Below are 20,742 nucleotides of genomic sequence, written 5' to 3' on the forward strand. Positions count from 1 at the left end.
TCAGGGGTCTGAATACTTTTGCAAGGCACTGTAAATGCAAATGAATGAATAAATAAAGCATGCTGGGGTAGGTGCATACCTAATGTATTAAGAGCAGAGCAATGTTTGCATCAGTGTTCATTTTGCTGGATGAGCAATCAGCAAGTTGCCGATTGTATTTATTTAGTGGTTTACAACACCAGCTTATTGTAATAAACATCGATTTTTTAAAAAAAGTTACGATAAAAGAGAGAGACAACTGGGTTTTTTTAGAAGCTGTAACAGCTTCGCTCCCCTCAGAACAAGACCCTTCAGAAGCCCGCGGTGTGTATTTCTGAGAGAAATAAATAAAGGGAAAGCCCGTCCTCTTTGTGTTTATTGGCACACACGTGGAAAACGCCACGTGTATGAAAATCAGCCGTGTCTATAAATGTGGGCAGCAGTTTCTCGTTTGCACGCATAACACCGGCGTGTGTGAGAAAAAGAGGTTTCCTTGTACCTGCGTATACGTTATATGAGCGGCGGCGAGGATGAGGTGGGTGCGCACTTGAAAGACTAGCCGCCTAATGTGTGCGTAAACAAGCCCATGCACGACAGAAAGACAAAGGCGGTTCGTGTGCGCTGCCTCCTCGCTTTGTAGTAACCAGAAACCAAGCTCCGCCAACGCAGCGTGTGAATTGGCAACAAGGCTATTCCGAGCTGCAGTTCATAGGACTAGCGCTAGAGCTAGCTATGTATCTATATCTGTCTTCTCTATATATATCACTCCCTCAGTGCAAGCCCCCTCCGTCTGCCATTTCTGTTCGTGCGTACCACAAACAGCACTCCTCAGTTCCTCAGTGATAGCATAACCGCCCTCGTCTCTCCTCCTTTAGAAGGAGCCTCCTCTGTTCCCCCCTCTGAAGAGCCCGCAGCGCGGCCGGAGGGGGAAAAGAGAGCGAGTAAAAAGCAAAGAGAAAGAGTGGTCGAGAAATTGCGCTCTCTGTTTCTCTTTTAACCAGACACCACGTGGCACTGGAAAGGCTTTCCTCCTCTTCCTTCTTCCCCCCCCCGTTCAAAATTGTTTATTTATTTTAAGCTTTCCCAGTGGTGGAAGGAAGTTGCTGCCGTTGGCTTCGAGCTCCTTAGTAACGCACGCACGCACGCACGCCACAAGGGGGCGCCGCTTCAGGGCAGGAGGGTGAGCCGACTGGCTGGTAGGCTGACGCGAGTGTTGTTGATAGAGCCAAAAGGAAGGAGGGAGGCAGGCAGTGGCGGTTGGTGGCGCGAGACTTTCAGCGCGCCGTGCGTGACGCGGCGTTCTGAGGAAAGGGGAAGGTCGAAGGAGGAGTAACGGGGTGAAGACAGGCGAGGCGAAGTGTGAGTGGCGGCTGCAGCTGCTTCTATTGCTGCGGCGGCGCCGGCGGCGGTTGCTGCTGCGTGAGGGGACACGATGTGAAGCTTCCACACGGCCCGGCAGGGCAGTCGGCGGTGACGCCCGGCACGCGGCGAAAGGTGAGAGAGCGGCCGCGACTTCTCTGAACAGCCTTCCTTCCTGAGGCGAACGGGGCATCTCAAGCCCGCTGCGCTGCCCGTCTCCTGCTCCTCCTCTCCTGCTTGCCTCCAGAGGGGAGGCCCGCGGCTGTTCCGGGCCCAAAGCTTGGTCTCCCGCCCGTTGCCGCCGCCTTGTTAGCGCTAGTGGCGCGCGTCTTATGTAACCTGGCGACTTGCAGGGTCAGGCAGCCCCGACTCCGACGGGGTTGTGCTGTGTGATATATATTATATATATCACATGGGGCCTTCGCTGCTGCCGCCGCCGCCGCCGCCGCCGCCGTTTCAGACACAACAAGCTCTAGTACGGCACCGGGATAGTGATGCAGTTGGGAGAGGTGGGAAGCACCATCTGCCTGCCTGCCTGCCTGCCTCTTCCATCCACGCAGAAACGATCTCCTTAGTGGTGCTAACCAGTGTTGCTGTCCTTAGTTCTGGATAATCGTTTGCAACCCGTACACGTTCTGGAAACCATGGCGGTGTCTGTAGCTTTCTATCACTGCAGCTGTCTGCAGCTTACTACTATCTTGCTCGTTATGAACTATAGGCGCTGAGTAGTGGTGGACAGTTTGATTATGTTGTTCAGTACAACATAAGGAAATGGGTTTTTGTTCAGTGACAGTGAAGGAAATATTATTTTCTATAGTCTTCTGTCTCTTCAGACACCGTTGTTCTTGATAGGATTAAAGTTATGTTAGTTGTAAGCCTGTTGTAAAATGATATATTGGCTATTTAGCCTCAGGATTCAAAGGTGTGGGGAGGAATGAGCAATGCCATATGAAGTGCAGTGCAACAGGATTTCATGACTGGGTTTTTTAAAAAGTCTCAATTTGTTTTAAAAAGTTGACCAAAAAGGATTATTTGGGTTTTTTTCTTGAGTAGATCTTATATGCTCAGGCACAAACCAGCCATATTTATGTGTATTTAAGAGCTATCCAATTTGCACGTTTTTGTTCTATAATTCTGGTAAGGGGGAGATTGCTCGTGTTAGTTATGCTGCCCTAGAGGTTCAGAACAAAAAGGTCAAACAGAGGTCTTGGTACATCTCTTTAGTGGCTTAATCACTAGTGGGTACTGGAGGTTGTAGTTGGATGAGGTCCTTATAATAGCTTTGTTAAACTCAAGATAATTAAACACAAATGGTCTCTGCAGACATTTCATTTGCTATCTTGTCTCTTGTGTGGCATTAACTTTTTTTTGATGTTGGCCTTTTCTTCTGCCTCTGTAAGGCTAGTTTATCTGCTTACTGAACATTGCAGATCATTACTAGTGGAGTGTAACATTAGGAAGGCCACATAACAGAAACATAATTTTTAGTTTTAAGTAAATGGAGATTTTAAACTATTTTTTTCTTAATGACTGTTCTGAATCTTCACTTGCACAGCAAACGCAACCTGCTTCTCTAAAACAATGCTTGTTTTAATAAAACATTTATTACCTTTCCTGCTGGCTGGTGCTAAACACATTTGCTTGGTAGTGCATAGAATATTTCCTAGTATGTATGTGTTGGATTGTAATCCTGCAACTGAATTCTCTGTATTTTGAGTTGGAAGAAATGCCCATTTATTCAGTGAGACAGTACCTAAGAAAGTGTGTATAAGATTCTAGCCTTGTTAATGACTAAACTTTCCTGCTTGTTTGTTTTCTGCCTCTGACCCAGTCGCATTTGAAAATGTAATAGAAAGAATTGCCCCAGCTTTGTGGATGGACTGAAGACTCTGTTTCTACTGATTCTGCTGCTTTTAAAAGGGGGGGGTAAACTAGTTCAATAGCTAAATAAAAGAACAGAATTTGTTAAAAGAATTTATAAAATACTGAATAACTAGCTGTCTTAAATTGTGAAATACTAAGAAAAGAACTTTAGTGTGCAATGGTTAATGTTCCTTTGCTTCATATTAGTAGCATAATGCTCACAAGTAAATCTCATTAAATTCACTGGGGCTTACTCCCAAATAATTTTGTATAGAATGGTACCCTAGTTCATCTAGCACTTCAAGTGGCAGACAATAATAATTTTTTAATTGATACTCCATGTTAAAATCCACCTGAAGCTCATCTTTAGGCATATAGATTTAAGGTAAACCATGTGGTAATTTTTTCCATGGAAATTGATGGAACTTAATGGTGTTCAAGTTTGGTTGAATTGCATCTGTAACAGTCAAAGCAATTTCCTTCCAATAAATGTGTTTATTTACGAGTTGCTTTTTACATGTGTCTGAAAGTGATTTATGACGCACCATAAAACCAGTTAAAAGCAGTTTTAAAAACAGCTAAAGGATATTTTTAAATCAGTACAAAATGAACACATAAGGCAAATACATTTTATGGTGTGGGCCTATGTGCAAAGAAAGTTCTATTTCTTTTGGATCTAAGAAGAATTTATTTCAGCCTGCTAAGAAGGCACAACAATTAGTCATGTTTTTTTTACATTGTGGTGGTAATATTTAAACAATATGACTGCAAACCTGGATATTTAACAATAGCAGCATTCAGTCATTGCATAAAATCATTGTTGGAGCTTACATGCTCCCTTCTCTCCTATACAGCCAAGAGGAAGAGTTCAGAAGCTCTCTACTGCTTTTTGGTTATGATTAGTTTCAACAAGCCAGCTTGTGAAATCATGGCTTGAAATTGACATGTTGGAAAGTAACTATAGTTAATGTTACTCACAGTTGGTCACATCAGGCATGCAGTTACAAGAAAACAAAAACTTCAAAACTCGTCCTTGTGGGGGGAGGGAGCATGTGAGCCTAGATGAAGGCTAGGCTTGTTCAAGTCATGCGAAATGGTTGCTTAGCGCAGTGGTGGGGTACTTTCAGTGTGCAGGCCTGCTTTGGCCTGGCAGAAGGCCTAGTTTGACCTTCAAAGCCATTATCCTCAAATCACACCCACCTGCACCACACCTGTCATATGTGATGACAGAGGCAGGTAAAGCCGGGGCTGCAAGGGAGCAATCAGGAGCTTAAAGTGGTCAGTGAGCCCCTTTCAAGTTGCCACCTGACATCATAATTAAGTTGCATGATTGACAGGTGGGTGACCCTATCCACCTGTCAAAGTTGGCCTGCAGGACATGGAGGAAGGAAGAATCTGGCCTACCTGCTGAATCCAGTTCCCCACTCTGGTTTAGCATGACATCAAAACATGGCCACAGTTAAGCATTATATCTTTTTTGAGTAAACTATGGTTTCCCCACTTCTCCAGCATATCTGCTTACACAATGACTAGATTTTAATAATGTTTATGTATATGTTCTCTTGCGGCAGGGCTTAACCTGGCAAGCTAAACCATGTTTTCACATTATCTTTTGAATCTTGCTACATTCTTTATTCAGCATAGTTGCCCATACCACTATCTTGAGATCAAAAAGCACATCTAAAAATAAATGTGAATTGACTTTTCTGTATGTGTTCTTGGTTTTCTGCCTTCATGGGCAGTTGCAGCCTATGACTCCAAGGTATGTGTGCAGGATCAGAAATGGGGTTTATAGAGTTCATTCTCTGCCAAATTCTATGAACTGATCTTGGAGCATTCCATTGCCATCTGCCTGTTTTAGGAAAAACAGATCATGAAGGAGAGATGAATGCAGGAAGCTGGCACACTGTCAGTGGCAGTTGGATTGTTGATTGACCTGCTGCCTTTTATTTTTTTCAACTCCATTCTTCTCCTGCATCTTGAAACCTGCCTCTTCAACTCACCTTCACAGGCTGCGTTGATGCAGGTGGGAAACTGAAAAAGGGAGAAAGCTGACCTGCTTGTCTATGTCACTGACATGAGTTAGAAACCTGGGAGGGAGGAAGCAGAGCTTAAATCAGTTGGGGAGGCATTTGGGGGAATAAAAGGAAAATTTATTAGGAAGAGGATCTGTGTGGGAAACTGTTTTGCCTTTTGTATTAATTGGTATTGTGCAGTAGTAGCAAAGGTGAGGGTCAAGGGAATGGTTTGATGTGTTGGAGCTCCGATCCTTCCTCTGCCTTGCACTTAGTTTGTTGCTTTGGATAGGTAATTTGTCTCCATGTAGTCTAGGACTCTTGTTTGCAAGAGTAGTCGGCCAAATGCTTCTGAGAAACATATAAGCCAGACAGGATAATAACAGCATTCCTCTCTTGTTTGTTGCTAGAGAGGGAGAGAGGAAAAAAGGAGTATGGTAATCTCTCTGGCTTTGGTGTCCTACTCCCCATCTTTAAAATGGGGAAATGTTTTCTAGGAAGTCTTTATTTTTTAAAATATTTATGTACTAACTATACTATTTTTATATTAAAAATATCTGAAGTGGTATAACATAAAATTATAAAGCACAACAAAAACAATAAATCTGAATGAAACCATCAAACAGTAACACATACACAATCCAATCTTAGGGTTGTATCATGAACATTATGAGTGACGTGTTCTGAATTGTGTAGCTTAGCTCGCAAGTACCTGCTTTATATTTTTTTGAAGTATCTGTTAGTCATGGCTTTGTGCCACGTCAAATATCAGAGATAGTATGCCTCTGAATACTAGTTGCTGGGGAGCCCAAGGGGGTACAGGACCATTGTACTCAAGTTTTGCTTGCTGGCTTCTCATACGAATCTAGTTTGGCCACTGAGAACAGCATGCTGGACTAAATGGGCCTTGGTCTGTTCCAGCAGGGCTCTTGTGCTTTAAATGTTGATTATTTCTTGCTTTCTGACCATGGCACTTTGTACTCTGGATTGTGTTGATCTTTGGCGATAAAATCTGTATGCCTTTTCTGGCTTGTCATGAAAGAACTGGTCCCTGTGTGTAAGGGGAGACTAGAAGACTGCAAAATTGAACAGTATATAAGAACAATGACTTCAAAAACAGACAGAAAAGCACACTCTACCACAGAACAGAAAACAAAAACAGAATCAAGAAGCCTAGCACATAATAGGGAGAGACTCTGAGATCATCTTTACATGCATGTCAAACACCTGCAAACCAGGGCTGTGGAGTTGGTACATCAAACCTTCGACTCCAACTCCTCTATTTTTCTACTGTCTGACTCCAACACCGACTCAAACTCCTTCATAAATGGCAAATGTATATTATTTATTTATTTTATTTATTATTTGATTTATATCCCACCCTTCCTCCCAACAGGAGCCCGGGGCGGCAAACAGAAACACTAAAAACACTTTAAGACATCATAAAAGACCTCAACATACATTAAAACAAAAAAAAATAAATTATTTATTTTATTTTGAAGTCGGAGTCGGTACATTTCTTCCGACTCCACCCAAAATTGCTTCCAACTCCACGACTCCGACTCCACAGCCCTGCTGCAAACCTCATGAAGAGGAGCATTAAGGGGAAAAGGCAGCTGAAGTAGCCACCACCCTGGTGGAATGTGCCAGAATCTTAGATGGAAGAGTGAGACTTGAGGAGGCATAGGCCAATGCCGTGCAGGCTTTAAGCCACCTAGACAGAGTGGAAATGGACACTTCTTCCCAAAGAAGAGGGGTGTAAAGAAACAGGATATTAGTTTGGCAAAAGGGGCTTCATTCTTGAGGTGTAAACCTACTTACATCCAATGAGTGCTAAGCTTCTTCAGTCGGATAGAGAGATGAAGGCCATAAAGAGGGCAGAATGAGCTCCTGTTGACGGTGAGAAGAAATAATACAGAGGATCACTCTGTCCTTGTGGAAGCTACGGTAGTGTTTGTTCACAAATCATGCATTTAGCTCTGTAATCTTCCAGGCCTAAATGATAGCTACGAGAAAAGTAACTTTGAAAGAACGTAGACGAAGAGGGAGAGGCTCAAAAGAAGGAGAGTAGTCAAAACCTTGTGCAACTTCCAGGTAGGGAAGTGATGCTGGGTTGGAGTTGCTGAGATGGTGGCTCCTCGCAGGAAAAGCTTCAATAATAGGTGAGAATCCGATGGTTTATCTGGAGTTGTGGAAAAGACAGAGGACGGAGCAGAGGCTTGTTGCTGAAGAGAGTTGGGCCTGAGCCCTCTAGTCAGCCTGTGTTGAAGGAAAGGCAACACCTCATTAACACCCACTTTCCTGGAAGCTCATTGCACCTTACAGCACCAAGCAGATAAACACCTTCCATGTACTTTCATAAAGGCGCAGAGCTTGGAAAAATTACTTTTTTGAACTACAACTCCCATCAGCCCAATCCAGTGGCCATGCTGGCTGGGGCTGATGGGAGTTGTAGTTCAAAAAAGTAACTTTGCCAAACTCTGTAATGGAAGAATGTCTGGGAGACATTATGATATCAACTACTGAAGGTGAGAGACTTGCCTTAGCAAAAGTTTCCTCTTAAATCACCACCCATGAAGTTACAGACTTCCCTGGGATAACATCCTCTCTGAGAGGTAGCTGCCACAGAGCAGACGTTGCTATATTAAGTGTCTCAGAGACCTATGGCCTCCATGGCCAGTATGGAGCCACTAGAAGAAATCTCTTCCTCTCATCTCAGATCTTCTTGAGGACTCTGGAAAAAAGCAGCATAGGAGGAAATACACACAACAGCTTCTGTGTCCATAGAAAGATAAGAGTGTCTGTGGCTTCCACTGAGGGAACTTCATAGCAGGAGAAAAATCCTTTTTCCTGACGGTTGTAGGGAGAGGTGGACAGATCCACTTGCAGTCTTCTGAAGATGCCCATGAGTTCCCTGAAAACATCTGGAGGCAGTCTCCACTGTCCATGGTGAACTTGTTCCCAACTTAGGCCATTTCCCCGATTGTTTTCCTCATCTTTTAGATGCTCCAGCATGAGGGACTCCAGATGGGCCTCTGTCCAATGAAGGAGAAATGATGAGACTGTTCTGACATTGCAGTAATCTGGGAAGGGAACTCCCCTTGCAAGATGGCCTTCTGTGACCACCAGACCAAAGACTGATGATGTGGAATTCTGCCCAAGGAGTTATCTGAATTGTCCAGACCATGAGAACTAGGATTCCTGCAAGTTTCATGAGATCCACTGATGGAAAGAATAGAATAGAATGGACTCCTAGTCAACTCTTGGAGGCTTGCTCCAAAGAAAGTGACATAACCTCCTGTCTCTGTGTCTATCATGGCTCTCAGATGCGGGATCTGCTGAAGCAGACACAGTTGACTCTTTGTGTGACTGATCAGAAACCCATGGTTTTGAGACATGCCAGCTTGATGTGAAGATCCTCCCAGGCCCTCAGAAGATTGAATCAAGAGGTTGTCCAGATAGGGATAAATGTCAAATCCTTGCAGGCTGAGGTGGATCACTAGGGTGACCACAGTTTTCGAGAACACTCTGGAGGCCAACAATAGCCTGAAGGACATGGCCTTGTGCTGGAAGTGGAGGTCGTTGAACACAAATCTGAGGTAACGCCTGTGTGGGCACAAAATAGGAACATGTAAATATGCTTCCTTGATATTGATGAGAGGAAGTCCCCTTTTCCAGGGCCTACTTAATAGGCAGAAGTGTCTCCATCCAGAGCTTGACATATTGAATGAACTTGTTTAGATGGTTCAGGTCTAGTACTGCCTTGAAGAAGCCACAGTAAAGAAAATGGAACAGATGCCCAAGAAGAAGCCACAGTAAAGAAAGTAGAATGGATGCCTGAGAATATTTCCTTTGGGGGACCTGGTTGTATGATAGAGATCTGAAGCAAATGCTGAATGGCATCCTGAACCTTGACTCTCTTTTCCAAATTGGTGGAAAGAAAGAAAGGAAGAAACTTTGAGGAGGGAATTATGCCCTGCTTCATAGTCTGCAGCACCCCCAAAGTGATTTTGTGCCATTCATCCGAGAAAAACTGTGGGCGACCTCCAACAGGAGGGGTGTTGACGTCAGAACAGGTGCTGTTGACTTGCAGCTAGGCACCTGATCCAAATTTGCCAGAGTACTGTTGATGGTTCCTGTTGCTAGAACGTTGACTACTACAGAAGGGGCAGGCCAACAAACCTCTTCTGGCTTGGGACTCAAAATGACTGGTTGGCTGGACAAGGATGGAACTCTCTATGAAAGGAACACCTATCCTCCTTCTACTTAGAAGACATCATTCTTGTCACTGACATACGGCACAGAGGACATGTTGGTGCATCAAGACATCAGCTTGTCACTGACATAAGGCACAGAGGATATGTTGGTGCAGAGCCATGACATTGGTTTCTCAGTGGCATGACCTAGGGGTCCTCCTCATGAAAATGCCTGCTGCCAGGGCTCTAGCAGAAGCTTGTACTGCATCCATGGAAGCATTAACCATGAAGGCTATAGCATGGGAGATTTTCAAGAGAGAAACTCTCTTGAGTTGCTGACTCTAGCTGGATCTTGTTGTGCACTATTCCACAACCCTTCTAACCAGAACAAGGAGGCACTTTCAAAGACTGAAGCTGAAGCAGCCCCCATACTGACAAGGCACTAGCCTCATGAACTCACCTCAAATCCAGATCCATGTTTTGTTCCATGGCACTCATTAGCTGCACATACAAAACTTTCAGATTCAAAGGACTCACTAGTCCCACAAAGTGCTCATCAAAAGGAAGTGTCAGTTGATCCATCAGATTTTGCTGTAGAGCATAATACTTGTAAGCTGTGGAAACAGACTTCTTGCAATGCAAGGGTGTATTAAACTAAGATTTATGACTTTAGAAAAGAGTGACAGAAGCTTCGCCACTCTGGACTTTTATTGAGGATCAGGGCATACTGCTGCCATTCTGGGTGAGGAGGGAGCAGGAAGTTTCGCCTTGGAATTCAGATGTAGAGTCTCCATTGTCTTGCACAGCAAGGTGAGATAGCAGGAATCCTGGAAGAGGTGATTAGAAGCTACATACTTGGACTCTGAAACATCAAACCATTCCTACTTGTCCAAAACAATCAAATTAGAATCTGGACCCTCAGCTCTGTCTGGAGGGTCCTTTCTGGTCTATTTAGATCATGTGCTTCTCACCTGCCCCCTATGTACAGCATGGGGATCAGGAGATGCATGGGGTAGAACCAAGGGCCTGGGGCACAATCTATGGAGTAGAGTGAGCACCCTACTGCGGTGAAGAATGAGACTGGCTTGGCAGTAAATTGGAACTTTATATAGCAGGAGCCTGTTGCACGGTGTGAGACATGATTTGAAACATAGCAGCCAAATCCTTAGAAAGGTCACCTAACCAAGTTTCTTTAAATGTTGAAGCATGTCAGTTGATAGATGCAGTTATGATGAAGGTGACTGGGAAACATTGGGCAGCCCAGCTGATGAAGCAGACTAGCATTATGGTTCTGCAAGCAGGGCTTCGGAGTCGTGGAGTCGGAGTCGGGAGCAATTTTGGGTGGAGTCGGAGTTGGAGTCGGTAGAAATGTACCGACTCCGACTTCGACTCCTTCATAAATGGCAAATGTATATTAACTAGTAATAACAAATTTAGCAGGAGGCATTTCATCACCACCATGTGAATCCAGATCTTGGAAAAGTTACTTTTTTGAACTACAACTCCCACGAGCCCAATCCCTGGGGCTGATGGAAGTTGTAGTTTTAAAAAGTAACTTTTCCAAGCTCTGGATTCACGTGGTGATGATGAAATACCTTGTGCTACCATTTTGCTACAGTAAATTTGTTGTTACTAGTTAATATATGTTTGCCATTTATGAAGGAGTCAAAGTCGGACAATAGAAAAATGAGGAATCGGAGTCGAAGGTCTGGCGTACCGACTCCACAGCCCTGTCTGCAAGACATGAAGGGTCAGGAGGGCTGAACTCTGGAGTTGTCCTGAAAGTCCCTGAAGTCCTTGGGACAAGCCTGAGTACAAAACAAAACATGGACCTAAAGGCTGACGATGACTGCCCCCCCATCATCAAAGAGCTGTTTCCTAGCTTTGACGGATCTGTGCATTAAACATTGTGATCCTTTCCCAGTGCCAGACATAATAGTCAAAGCGGGTTTTCCGCCTCCTTCAAGATGATCCCACTCACTGGGAAGGGCGAATGACAAGACTCTGTTGGTGTTCTCCCCCCATTCCCACAGACCTGCTGTGCTGAAGGGTCTCAATGATGGCGTGTTGAAATTGGATGAGGCTTCCATCGTCCCCCTGCCTGCAGATATCATAAGTGGCAAGACACTCTCTGTTCCCAGGGAAGAGTGGTTGGCGCTAACTGCCAGTATTAAATGGCTCTGTTGTGTAGAAGCCGCTGACAAGGTTGTTATGGTTGGAAGCAGAGGCAGCAGCAGAGGTCTAGACTTTTTTGGTGGGAACCGCTGTTTTTTCTTCAGATATTTTTCTAGGTTTTCCCATAGCCTGAGAATGGGACTCATTGTGCTTGCTGACAGGCTGGTGGGGCTTATGGGGGCAGTGGGACAGGTAACACTGAATAGTAGAAGCTGGGGAAGGACAAGGAAGAACAATAAGGCCATCTGAATATGGAGGGGAGGAATGCTGATGGGGGGTATTGATGAGGAAGACTACAGTTGGAGTGGGAATTTCTGAAGTAAAAAATAGAATCCAGCAGTGGGCTTTACTTCCCCAAAGGGAGAAAGAAGACTAAAAGGCAGAAGTAGATGCACAGTAGGAAGAAAAGGCTGAGAAATCAACAGACACAAAGTTGTTTTTTGAGGAAAAACATATGGCTGAATGAAGAAACTAAGCACCAGGAATTAGTTGAGACAAACGATAAGACAAATCACACTGAAATGACTCTTTAAAAAACAGGCCTGATACTACAGAAGGTGAGCAGAGAGTGTGAACCTAACCACACTTGGTAAAGGCAAAAAGAACGGATCCCTGTGTGTAAGGGGAGACTAGAAGACTGCAAAACTGAACAGTGTCTTTTCTGCCTTCAACTACTAGGAGGAGCTCAAGTTCTAGCTGAGATCATCTTACATGAAAGGTAGAAAAGATCTATTTCTCATAGGTCAGCAGGAGGCCCACACTCTTAGCTTTCATTTTTTAAAAGAAGTAAGTTTCTAAGTGCTCTGGAACAAACATTTTGCACCCAAATGTGAACCCTCCCCCCCACCATTACTGTGAAATGAGCTAGCTGGCTGCTCCAATTCTCATCCTTTCAGGTTTTTAGCCAATAAGTGAAGTCAGAACTGTGATTGACAAGGGACTTTTTGAACACCAGGCAACAGCTGGAAACCCTTGCAAGTGCTGAAAAGAGCTGCCTTTTCCTTCTTGTCTATGTGAATTGGTTAGTGGTGTGCATATGCACATCAAGTAAGTTGACTAAGCTTATAGTTTTCAGCAACAGCAGCACATGTGCCTGTGTACCGACTTTTTTCTCTGTGTGCACATTAGCATGAGGTCCAGAAAATCAAAGAAGCACACACAGGGCCACAGGATCTTGGTAGGCATGCACAGTGAACAGTTTCAGGGATGATGATAATAAAAGTGCACATGAAGGGTTTCTTAAAATTACTTGCAAAAAATAGCATATTATATATTTTATCTATCAAATTTTTGAAATAAAAAATGTACATGCAGCTTAAGAAGCTATTACAAAATGTTAGTTTTCTAAATATAAGGAATCATACAAGTTTACATTTTCCTGGGCTGCTGAACAGGGCAGTTTATTTGTCTAATTCATAGCCTGTTTTGAAAACCTTCCCAAAATGATGCTTTAATCCTCATGTTTCTGGGAGTAAAGATGCGGTCCTAATCTCACACACTTCTCCCTTTCCCCATCCTATTTTAAGGCAATTAAGCAGGTGTCACTGCTGTTTGGTAGGAAAGTAGTGCCGATTTTTTATTAAAAAAATCTGCAATGACCAACTGGTTTTACAATAAACTATTCTATGGGGTGTATTTATTTTTCCATCTCCAGTGTATGTGTCTGGAGTCTTTCCAGCAACCCTGTGAGGTAGGTTAGAGGGACAGTTGGTTCAGTCAAGCTGTGCATGCGGGCAGAGCAATCCAAATGATGGGAACTTGGCGGAAAGCTCTGCAGCATCCACTTCCCACTTGGGAGCCACTGGCCTGGCTGAGCTCACTTTTTAATGTTGTTTTAATGTTTAGATGTTTAATAATTATATGGTCATTGTTCTTGAACTATTTAGAGCTGTTGTTAAATGCCTTGTGAGGGCAGGAACTCTGAAAAGTGAGTTAAAAATCTGTTAAATACATCAAAACTGTGGGTTCAAAATAACTGTTCATATCGTCATTATATGTACATAAGCAACAGTTCGTGCTAATAGGTTGCTGGGAGGTGGGGGGGCGTTGGGAATGTAGGGAGCCCAATCTACATACACTATATGGGGCCCAGTAAATTCTGCTGACACCACTGCTCTTGACTTGAGCCTTAAAGGACTGGGAATGGGGGAGAGTACAAACCAACACAAAAAAGCAGAAACTGATAGATAGAAAATGAGATTGATTAAATTTCATGCAGTATTCACTTGGTTTCCCTGCCACCTCTTTTTCTCAGCTCTTTCTATGGAAATGGGTGCTTTGTGTCTGCTTGGCACGGTAGAGGGCTGTAGGAGACATAATAATTTTCAAAATGCATAATTTGTTTTACTTTTTAAAATACGTTTCTAGATGTTTTGTTGCTTGTGTGTTTGCCACCTTGGGTTCTTTTGGGAGGAAGGGCAAGATACAAACTTATTAAGTAAATAAATATAATGTTGATGGTTGTTTGTTTTTTATTGTTTTTGCCTGTTCCTGATAATCTGGCAAAACCAAAGATACTATGTACTTACAGTTAAGCAGCTTGTAGCTCAATTTGTAACAAAACTTTTTAAAAGTTCAATTTGTAATTGTGTGAATAAACTGTATTTTTAATATATCAAACATGATAACTTTATGGGCAATCAAAGTTATACTTTAGATTCCTAAAGTAACAAAGTGAGCTTTCAATGTGTAAACAGTGTTAAAAAAGTAAATATTGCATATTTATCTATTTCCCCACAATTTCAATTTTTTCCCTTGACTTCAAAATATCTGGAAATTTTATCTCTCTCTGGCACAGAACATGTAAACATGTATTATGTATGGTTTATTGTGTTTTAAAAAGTATACCCCACTTCAGAACAAACCAGTGGCTTACCAGGGCAAAATCATAACATAACAATAAAATCATAACTACATCAGAAAAATAATAAAATCAGGAATAGCGTCATAAAATAACAAAAAAGTGAAAAACACGCAATATTTGTGCAATAGCAGACAAACTGTGTTTCAGTCAGCTTTGCATTTTGACCTGCAGGGCTCCACTGGTAGGAGTTGATTGGCAGACTTGAAAATGTGGGGTTGCTTTGAGTCATCAGCTGTCACTGGATTTTAGTATTGCTAAGCAAGCAGTCATAGTCGGTGCTGAGCTATGATTAAGCATTATGTCTTCATAATGCTCAGTTGGTTTCAAAATAAACCAACTATAAATTATGAAACTGGTTTGTTAAACGAATCAAGAGTTTAACAGGATCTCCTGGATGACACAACAAGCTGAGCTTCAAGGAAAGCAAAACTTAACACAGCCAAAGTTGTTCTTTTGGTTGTGTGGACGGGGGTGCAGATTGGGTTCATTCCAGCTTGTGCATGCCAAACGGCAGTTAAACCATGGTGTGGATATGGTCGGATTATTGCAATGGATCTAACTGAACTCTGTGTTAGCTCTTTGCAACTCAAGCACAGATCTGAGATGTCCATGTTAACGTGGAAGCTGTCAATATCAATTTGTCAAAAAGTTGACAGATCCAGATAGAATGCTTGTAAATACAGTATGTTTATTATTATTTTAGCTTCCTTTAATACTACAGTAGGGCCCCACTCATATGGCGGGTTATGTTCTGGACCCCCGCTATAAAGTGAAAACCGCTGTAAAGCAGAACTCATTGAATAGAATGGCGCATGATGCCCAAGTCTAATTGTGTCTAATTGAGACTGCTGTATTAGCGAATCGCCGTAAAGCGGGGCCCTACTGTATGTTCAGATCTTGTAGGTTCAGGCCTGTGGCTTTCTTTATGCAATCAGTCCATCCCTTGTTTGCCTTCCTCTTTTTCTACTCTCTTCTGTTTTTCCCAGCATTATTGTCTTTTCTAGTGAATCATGTCTTCTCATTATGTGTCCAAAGTATGACAACCTTAGTTTCATCATTTTAGCTTCTAGTGATAGTTCTGGTTTAATTTGTTCCAACACTCAATTATTTATCGTTTTCACGGAACACCACATTTCATTTTTTTTTTTTTCAATAATTTTTATTCAGATTTTCATAAAACATACAAGACAAAATCATAAAACATTCAAAGACAAAAAACAAAATCAAAAATAGTTAAACAAAAAGAAAAAAAGAAAAAAAAAAACAAAAATAAAAAATAAAGAGTAAAATATTGACTTCCCATTTGTCAAAGATCAAATCAGTTATAAGTCCACAATATATAACAATCCTGTCTCTTAAGTCATACCACAAAATCACTTTCCTCCAGTAGTTATCCTACTCAATCATCAAATCTCACAAACATCACTTTACTCTCTCCACAAAAAGTCAAAGAGAGGCTTCAATTCTTCAAGAAATATATCTATCAATTTTTTTTTCCAGATAAGCATATCGATTAATCCATCTCATTACCAATTATGATAATCTTATTGTCATAACCATAGTCAAAACAAACATTTCAATCAATCCATCACATCAGAATCTGTTAGGTTCAATAATTTCAGTAGCCATTGTTCTATTATCTCTATTAGTTCCATTTTCCATCTTCCATCTTCAGTAGTCTTGTTAAGTCCAGTAATTTCAATATCCAATCTTCCATTATCAGTATTCCATAATAATCTTGCTGTCAAAGCCATAGTCATATAGTAAGAGTCTGATGGGGATTACCTCTATCCCAAATATTTTCTTACCATCCATTCTGAATAGGTTGCTGAAATACTGCTGTAAAATCATATCTCTGTTCTTTTTTTCAAAATACACTGGGTCATCTCTTAAAAGTTTTTCCATTGTCACATGGCTGCAGTTAATTCCATAGATTTTCTCTATATTGGGCTCCATCACATCATTCCAGTCCAGAAGATTATCCATGCCATTGATAACTTTATCTCTAGAATCTTCATTCATTTCTTCAGAGATAACATTGAGTTCCAAACAATAGATTTTATTTCTAAAGTCCATAGACTCCAAATCTTGTTCCTGTTCCACGTTGGTTCCAATCTCCGGGATCTCCTCTCTCACAGGGACCCCTATTCCAGTCTCCAGGGTCACCTCTCTCACAGGGACCCCTGTTCCAATCTCCGGGGTCTCCTCTCTCACAGGGACCCCTTCCAGGGTCACCTCTCTCACAGGGACCCTTATATCTTTAATCTCCTGCTTCATTTTACTCAATTCAATTTTCATTATCTCAATCTCATCCATTATTTTCTGAAACATAGTTATTTCCAGATTTTCAGCCACTTTCTTAATTGCCATTTTAAAAGAAAAATATAGGAAAACCACTTCTTATTTCAGCAACAATTGGGTTAATACTCCAAACTTGGTGACATCACAGTATAAACAGAGCAGACAGCCTTATCTCTCCAATAGTTAAGTAAACAAAATGCAGTTCCCAGGATCGAAACAATTAATGGCAATCGTCAAAAAACAGATTCGTCAAAATAAAATAGACCAAAAAGAGAGTAGTCTCAAAACAGTATAATATTTTTCAAAATAAAAATCTGGAATAGAAATCCCTCTTCTGGGAACACCACATTTCAAATGAGTTGATTTTTTGAGAAATATAAGGGAAATTTAAACCAAGAGTACGGTTGTTGAATAATCAACAGGGGAACACACTGTCTGACCGAGATAAAATAAAAGGAAGATGGAAGCAATATACTGAAGAATTATATAAAAGTGATGCAAGGATGACAGATTCATTCATGGAGGAACCGTATGATGAAGAACCAGACATTTTAGAATGTGAGGTTAAAGCTGCTGTTAAAATACTTGGAAGAAGCCAATCACCAGGAACAGATGGCATACCAATAGTTACTACAAGTTACTGAGACTGAATCTGTCCAAATTTTGACAAAAATTTGTCAACTGGAAAACAAAAGAATGGCCCACAGACTTTAAGCGTTCAATATACATCCCAATTTCAAAGAAAGGGGATTCCAAGGAATGCAGTGATTATTGAACTATTACCTTAATATCCCATGCAAGTAAAGTGATGCTCAAGATTCTACAACAAAGGCTCTTACCATATATGGAGCAAAAAATGCCACATATCCAAGCTGGATTTAGAAAGGGAAGAGGTAACAGAAATCATATTGCAAACATACTGTCAGGCCCAGGATGCGACTCAGGAACCAGACCAGAGGTTGTAGTTAATTCGTGTTTTATTAGAGTAATGTCCAACAAAGACTGCGCTTTCTCATGAAGCAATACAGGGATACAGGTCCTGCGACATTGGGAGAAAGTTGACAGAGCAAGGGGCTGCTTCCCGCCTGTTCTTTAAGAAGGGGCTAAACGGGCGCGCAACCTTTCGCTCCTCCTTAACTCCCCCTCAGGTACTGCCCGCCTTCCCCACCTTCTCTCCTGTCTTTTCAACCGTCTGCGTGTGCGTGGTGAGGGGGGAGGCCTCACCTCCTCCTCTTCTGAAGTGTCCGATTCCCCTATGGGTGATAAAGGAGGGGCTGAGGGTAAACCATCTCTCCGCCTTTCTGCTGTGATCAGCCCTCCCTCTTGCTCTGAGCTGCGGAGAAGGGAGGGCCTGGGAATGTCTGGGGGGGATTCTAAAACTTCAAGGCTCTCAGGCTCCCCGTTGCTAGGCGACCCTATCTCTGGCATGTCCTCTGTTTCGGCTTCGCTCCATGGAGGGTAAGTTCCTCCCTCCTCCCTCTGCCAGCCATTTGAATCCTCTTCTGACAACCCCCCAGGAGCCCAGCTCATCCTCCCGACACATACATTGGATAATAGAACGGACCAAGGTATTTCAGAAGGAAATCACCCTGAGCTTTATAGATTACAGCAAAGCCTTTGATTGTGTAGATCATGAAAAACTATGTTTGTTTTGTTGTTATGTGCCTCCAAGTCGACTATGACTTATGGCGACCCTATGAATCAGCAACCTCCAAGAGCATCTGTCATGAACCACCCTGTTCAGATCTTGTAAGTTCAGGTCTGTGGCTTCCTTTATGGAATCAATCCATCTCTTGTTTGGCCTTCCTCTTTTTCTACTCCCTTCTGTTTTTCCCAGCATTGTTATCTTTTCTAATGAATCATGTCTTCTCATTATGTGTTCAAAGTATGATAACCTCAGTTTCATCATTTTAGCTTCTAGTGATAGTTCTGGTTTAATTTGTTCTAACACCCAATTAGTTGTCTTTTTCGCAGTCCATGGTATCCACAAAGCTCTCCTCCAACACCACATTTCAAATGAGTTGATTTTTCTCTTATCAAAGAAATGGGGGTGCCACAGCATCTGATTGTCCTGATGCACAACCTGGATAAGGGGCTACTGTAAGGACAGAATATGGAGGAACCAATTGGTTTCCCACCAGAAAGGGTGTGAGACAGGGGTGTATTTTATCACCCTATTTGTTTCATGTATATGCAGAACATATCATACAGAAAGCAGGATTGGACCAAGATGAAGGAGGTGTGAAAATTGGAGGGAGAAACATCAATAATGTAAGATATGCAGATGATACCATACTACTAGCAGAAACCAGTAATGATTTGAAACAAATGCTGATGAAAGTTAAAGAGAAAAGCACAAAAGCAGGACTATAGCTGAAGGTCAAGAAGAAAGTAATAACAGAAAATTTATGTAACTTTAAAGTTGGCAACAAGGACATTGAACTTGTCAATGATTATCAATACCTTGGCACAGTCATTAACAAAAATGGAGACAATAGTCAAGACATCAGAACAAGGCTAGGACTAGGGAGGGCAGCTATGAGAGAACTAGGAAAAGTCCTCAAATGCAAAGATGTATCACTGAACACTAAAGTCAGGATCGTTCAGACCATGGTATTCCCGATCTCTATGTATGGATGTGAAAGTTGGACAGTGAAAAAAGTGGATAAGAGAAAAATCAACTCATTTGAAATGTGGTGTTTGAGGAAAGCTTGGCGCATACAATGGACTGCGAAAAAGACAAATAATTGAGTGTTAGAACAGATTAAACCAGAACTATCACTAGAAGGTAAAATGATGAAACTAAGGTTATCATACTTTGGACACATCATGAGAAGACATGATTCACTAGAAAAGACAATAATGCTGGGAAAAACAGAAGGGAGTAGAAAAAGAGGAAGGCAAACAAGAGGTGGATTGATTGCATAAAGGAAGCCACAGACCTGAACTTACAAGATATGAACAGGGTGTTTCATGACAAATGCTATTGGAGGATGCTGATTCATAGTCGCCATAAGTCGTAATCGATTTGAAGGCACATAACAACAACAAACCAGAACACCTTCATTTAAGTGATATTGCATGGATATTTCAGATTTAAATAGTAGGCAAAATGCATTTTAGCATATATTAAAAGATTAATTAAAAACCCCCAACACAGTGAAAGAATGGCATTGACTAGAATGATAATAGTGAAGATGTTCCTTAGTGTAGATCATAACTTGTCACATCCACATTTTTCCAAACATGATGAAGAGTTTTATTAAAAATAATCTGTATCTGTGGTGATTGCACTATTTTCTGTTCTTAGCAAAAATCGTGGATCACCTGCAATCTGAAAAAAAGATACAAGTATGGAGAGAACACAGGAGGACAAAAATTTGATAGCATTGTTTAGGTATCCCATTAAAAGTGATTGGACTTCATGTAGCAATTCTGCAGAAAACATATAGAACCCAGTCTTGTGAAATAGTTCAAAGATGGAAAAACAGTTGTCTTTCTAAAGAACATCACAGAGAGAGAGAAAAGAGAGAGGTGATGTGGTGGTCTATGAGGCACATAAATGTTTTTAATAATACTCTAAGGAAGCAGTTCTCAAAGTTCAGAATCGGTAGGCAGTAGATAACTCTGAAGGTGGACCATGGGCTGAAGTGCTGCGTGTAGATGGTAAAAACTGCTACTGACACTTGTAATAGTTTATCGTCTCACTAGCTTTCACTTTCCGTAAATAGCGATAATATCTTTGATGAAATGTTTGAAAAGCTCTGGTTACATCCCCAAGTGGCTTGTAGGATTTATACTTTAGGGAGGTTTCATTTCTCAAAATTAACTAGATTATCTGTGACTTTTTCACTGGGTTGAATAGTATTGATTTTAATGCATTCTGAGACTTGTGGTGTAAACTGCCTCTCTGTGGAAGTGTGAATTATCCAGTAGATAATTCTCTCAAAACAAATGTCTTATTACTTTTAACATTGCAGACTACAACTCC

General features: G+C 41.8%; 1 protein-coding gene across 3 annotated transcripts in view; it reads left to right on the forward strand.

The window, feature by feature from the left end:
* The first annotated feature begins 461 nt into the window (after positions 1–461).
* Positions 462–20,742, forward strand: part of REV1 (REV1 DNA directed polymerase) — a 105,028-nt gene continuing 84,747 nt past the window's right edge. For 2 of the 3 annotated variants that reach the window (XM_061626865.1, XM_061626866.1), the window contains exon 1: positions 462–514. In XM_061626865.1, coding sequence (XP_061482849.1) covers positions 510–514 — 5 coding nt within the window. In that variant the 5' untranslated portion in view covers positions 462–509. Of the gene's footprint in view, positions 515–1,047; positions 1,474–20,742 lie in introns of those variants that run through there. The other variant, XM_061626867.1, reaches the window with a different exon arrangement.

Source organism: Rhineura floridana, chromosome 5, assembly GCF_030035675.1.
Source record: "Rhineura floridana isolate rRhiFlo1 chromosome 5, rRhiFlo1.hap2, whole genome shotgun sequence".
Classification (NCBI taxonomy): domain Eukaryota; kingdom Metazoa; phylum Chordata; class Lepidosauria; order Squamata; family Rhineuridae; genus Rhineura; species Rhineura floridana.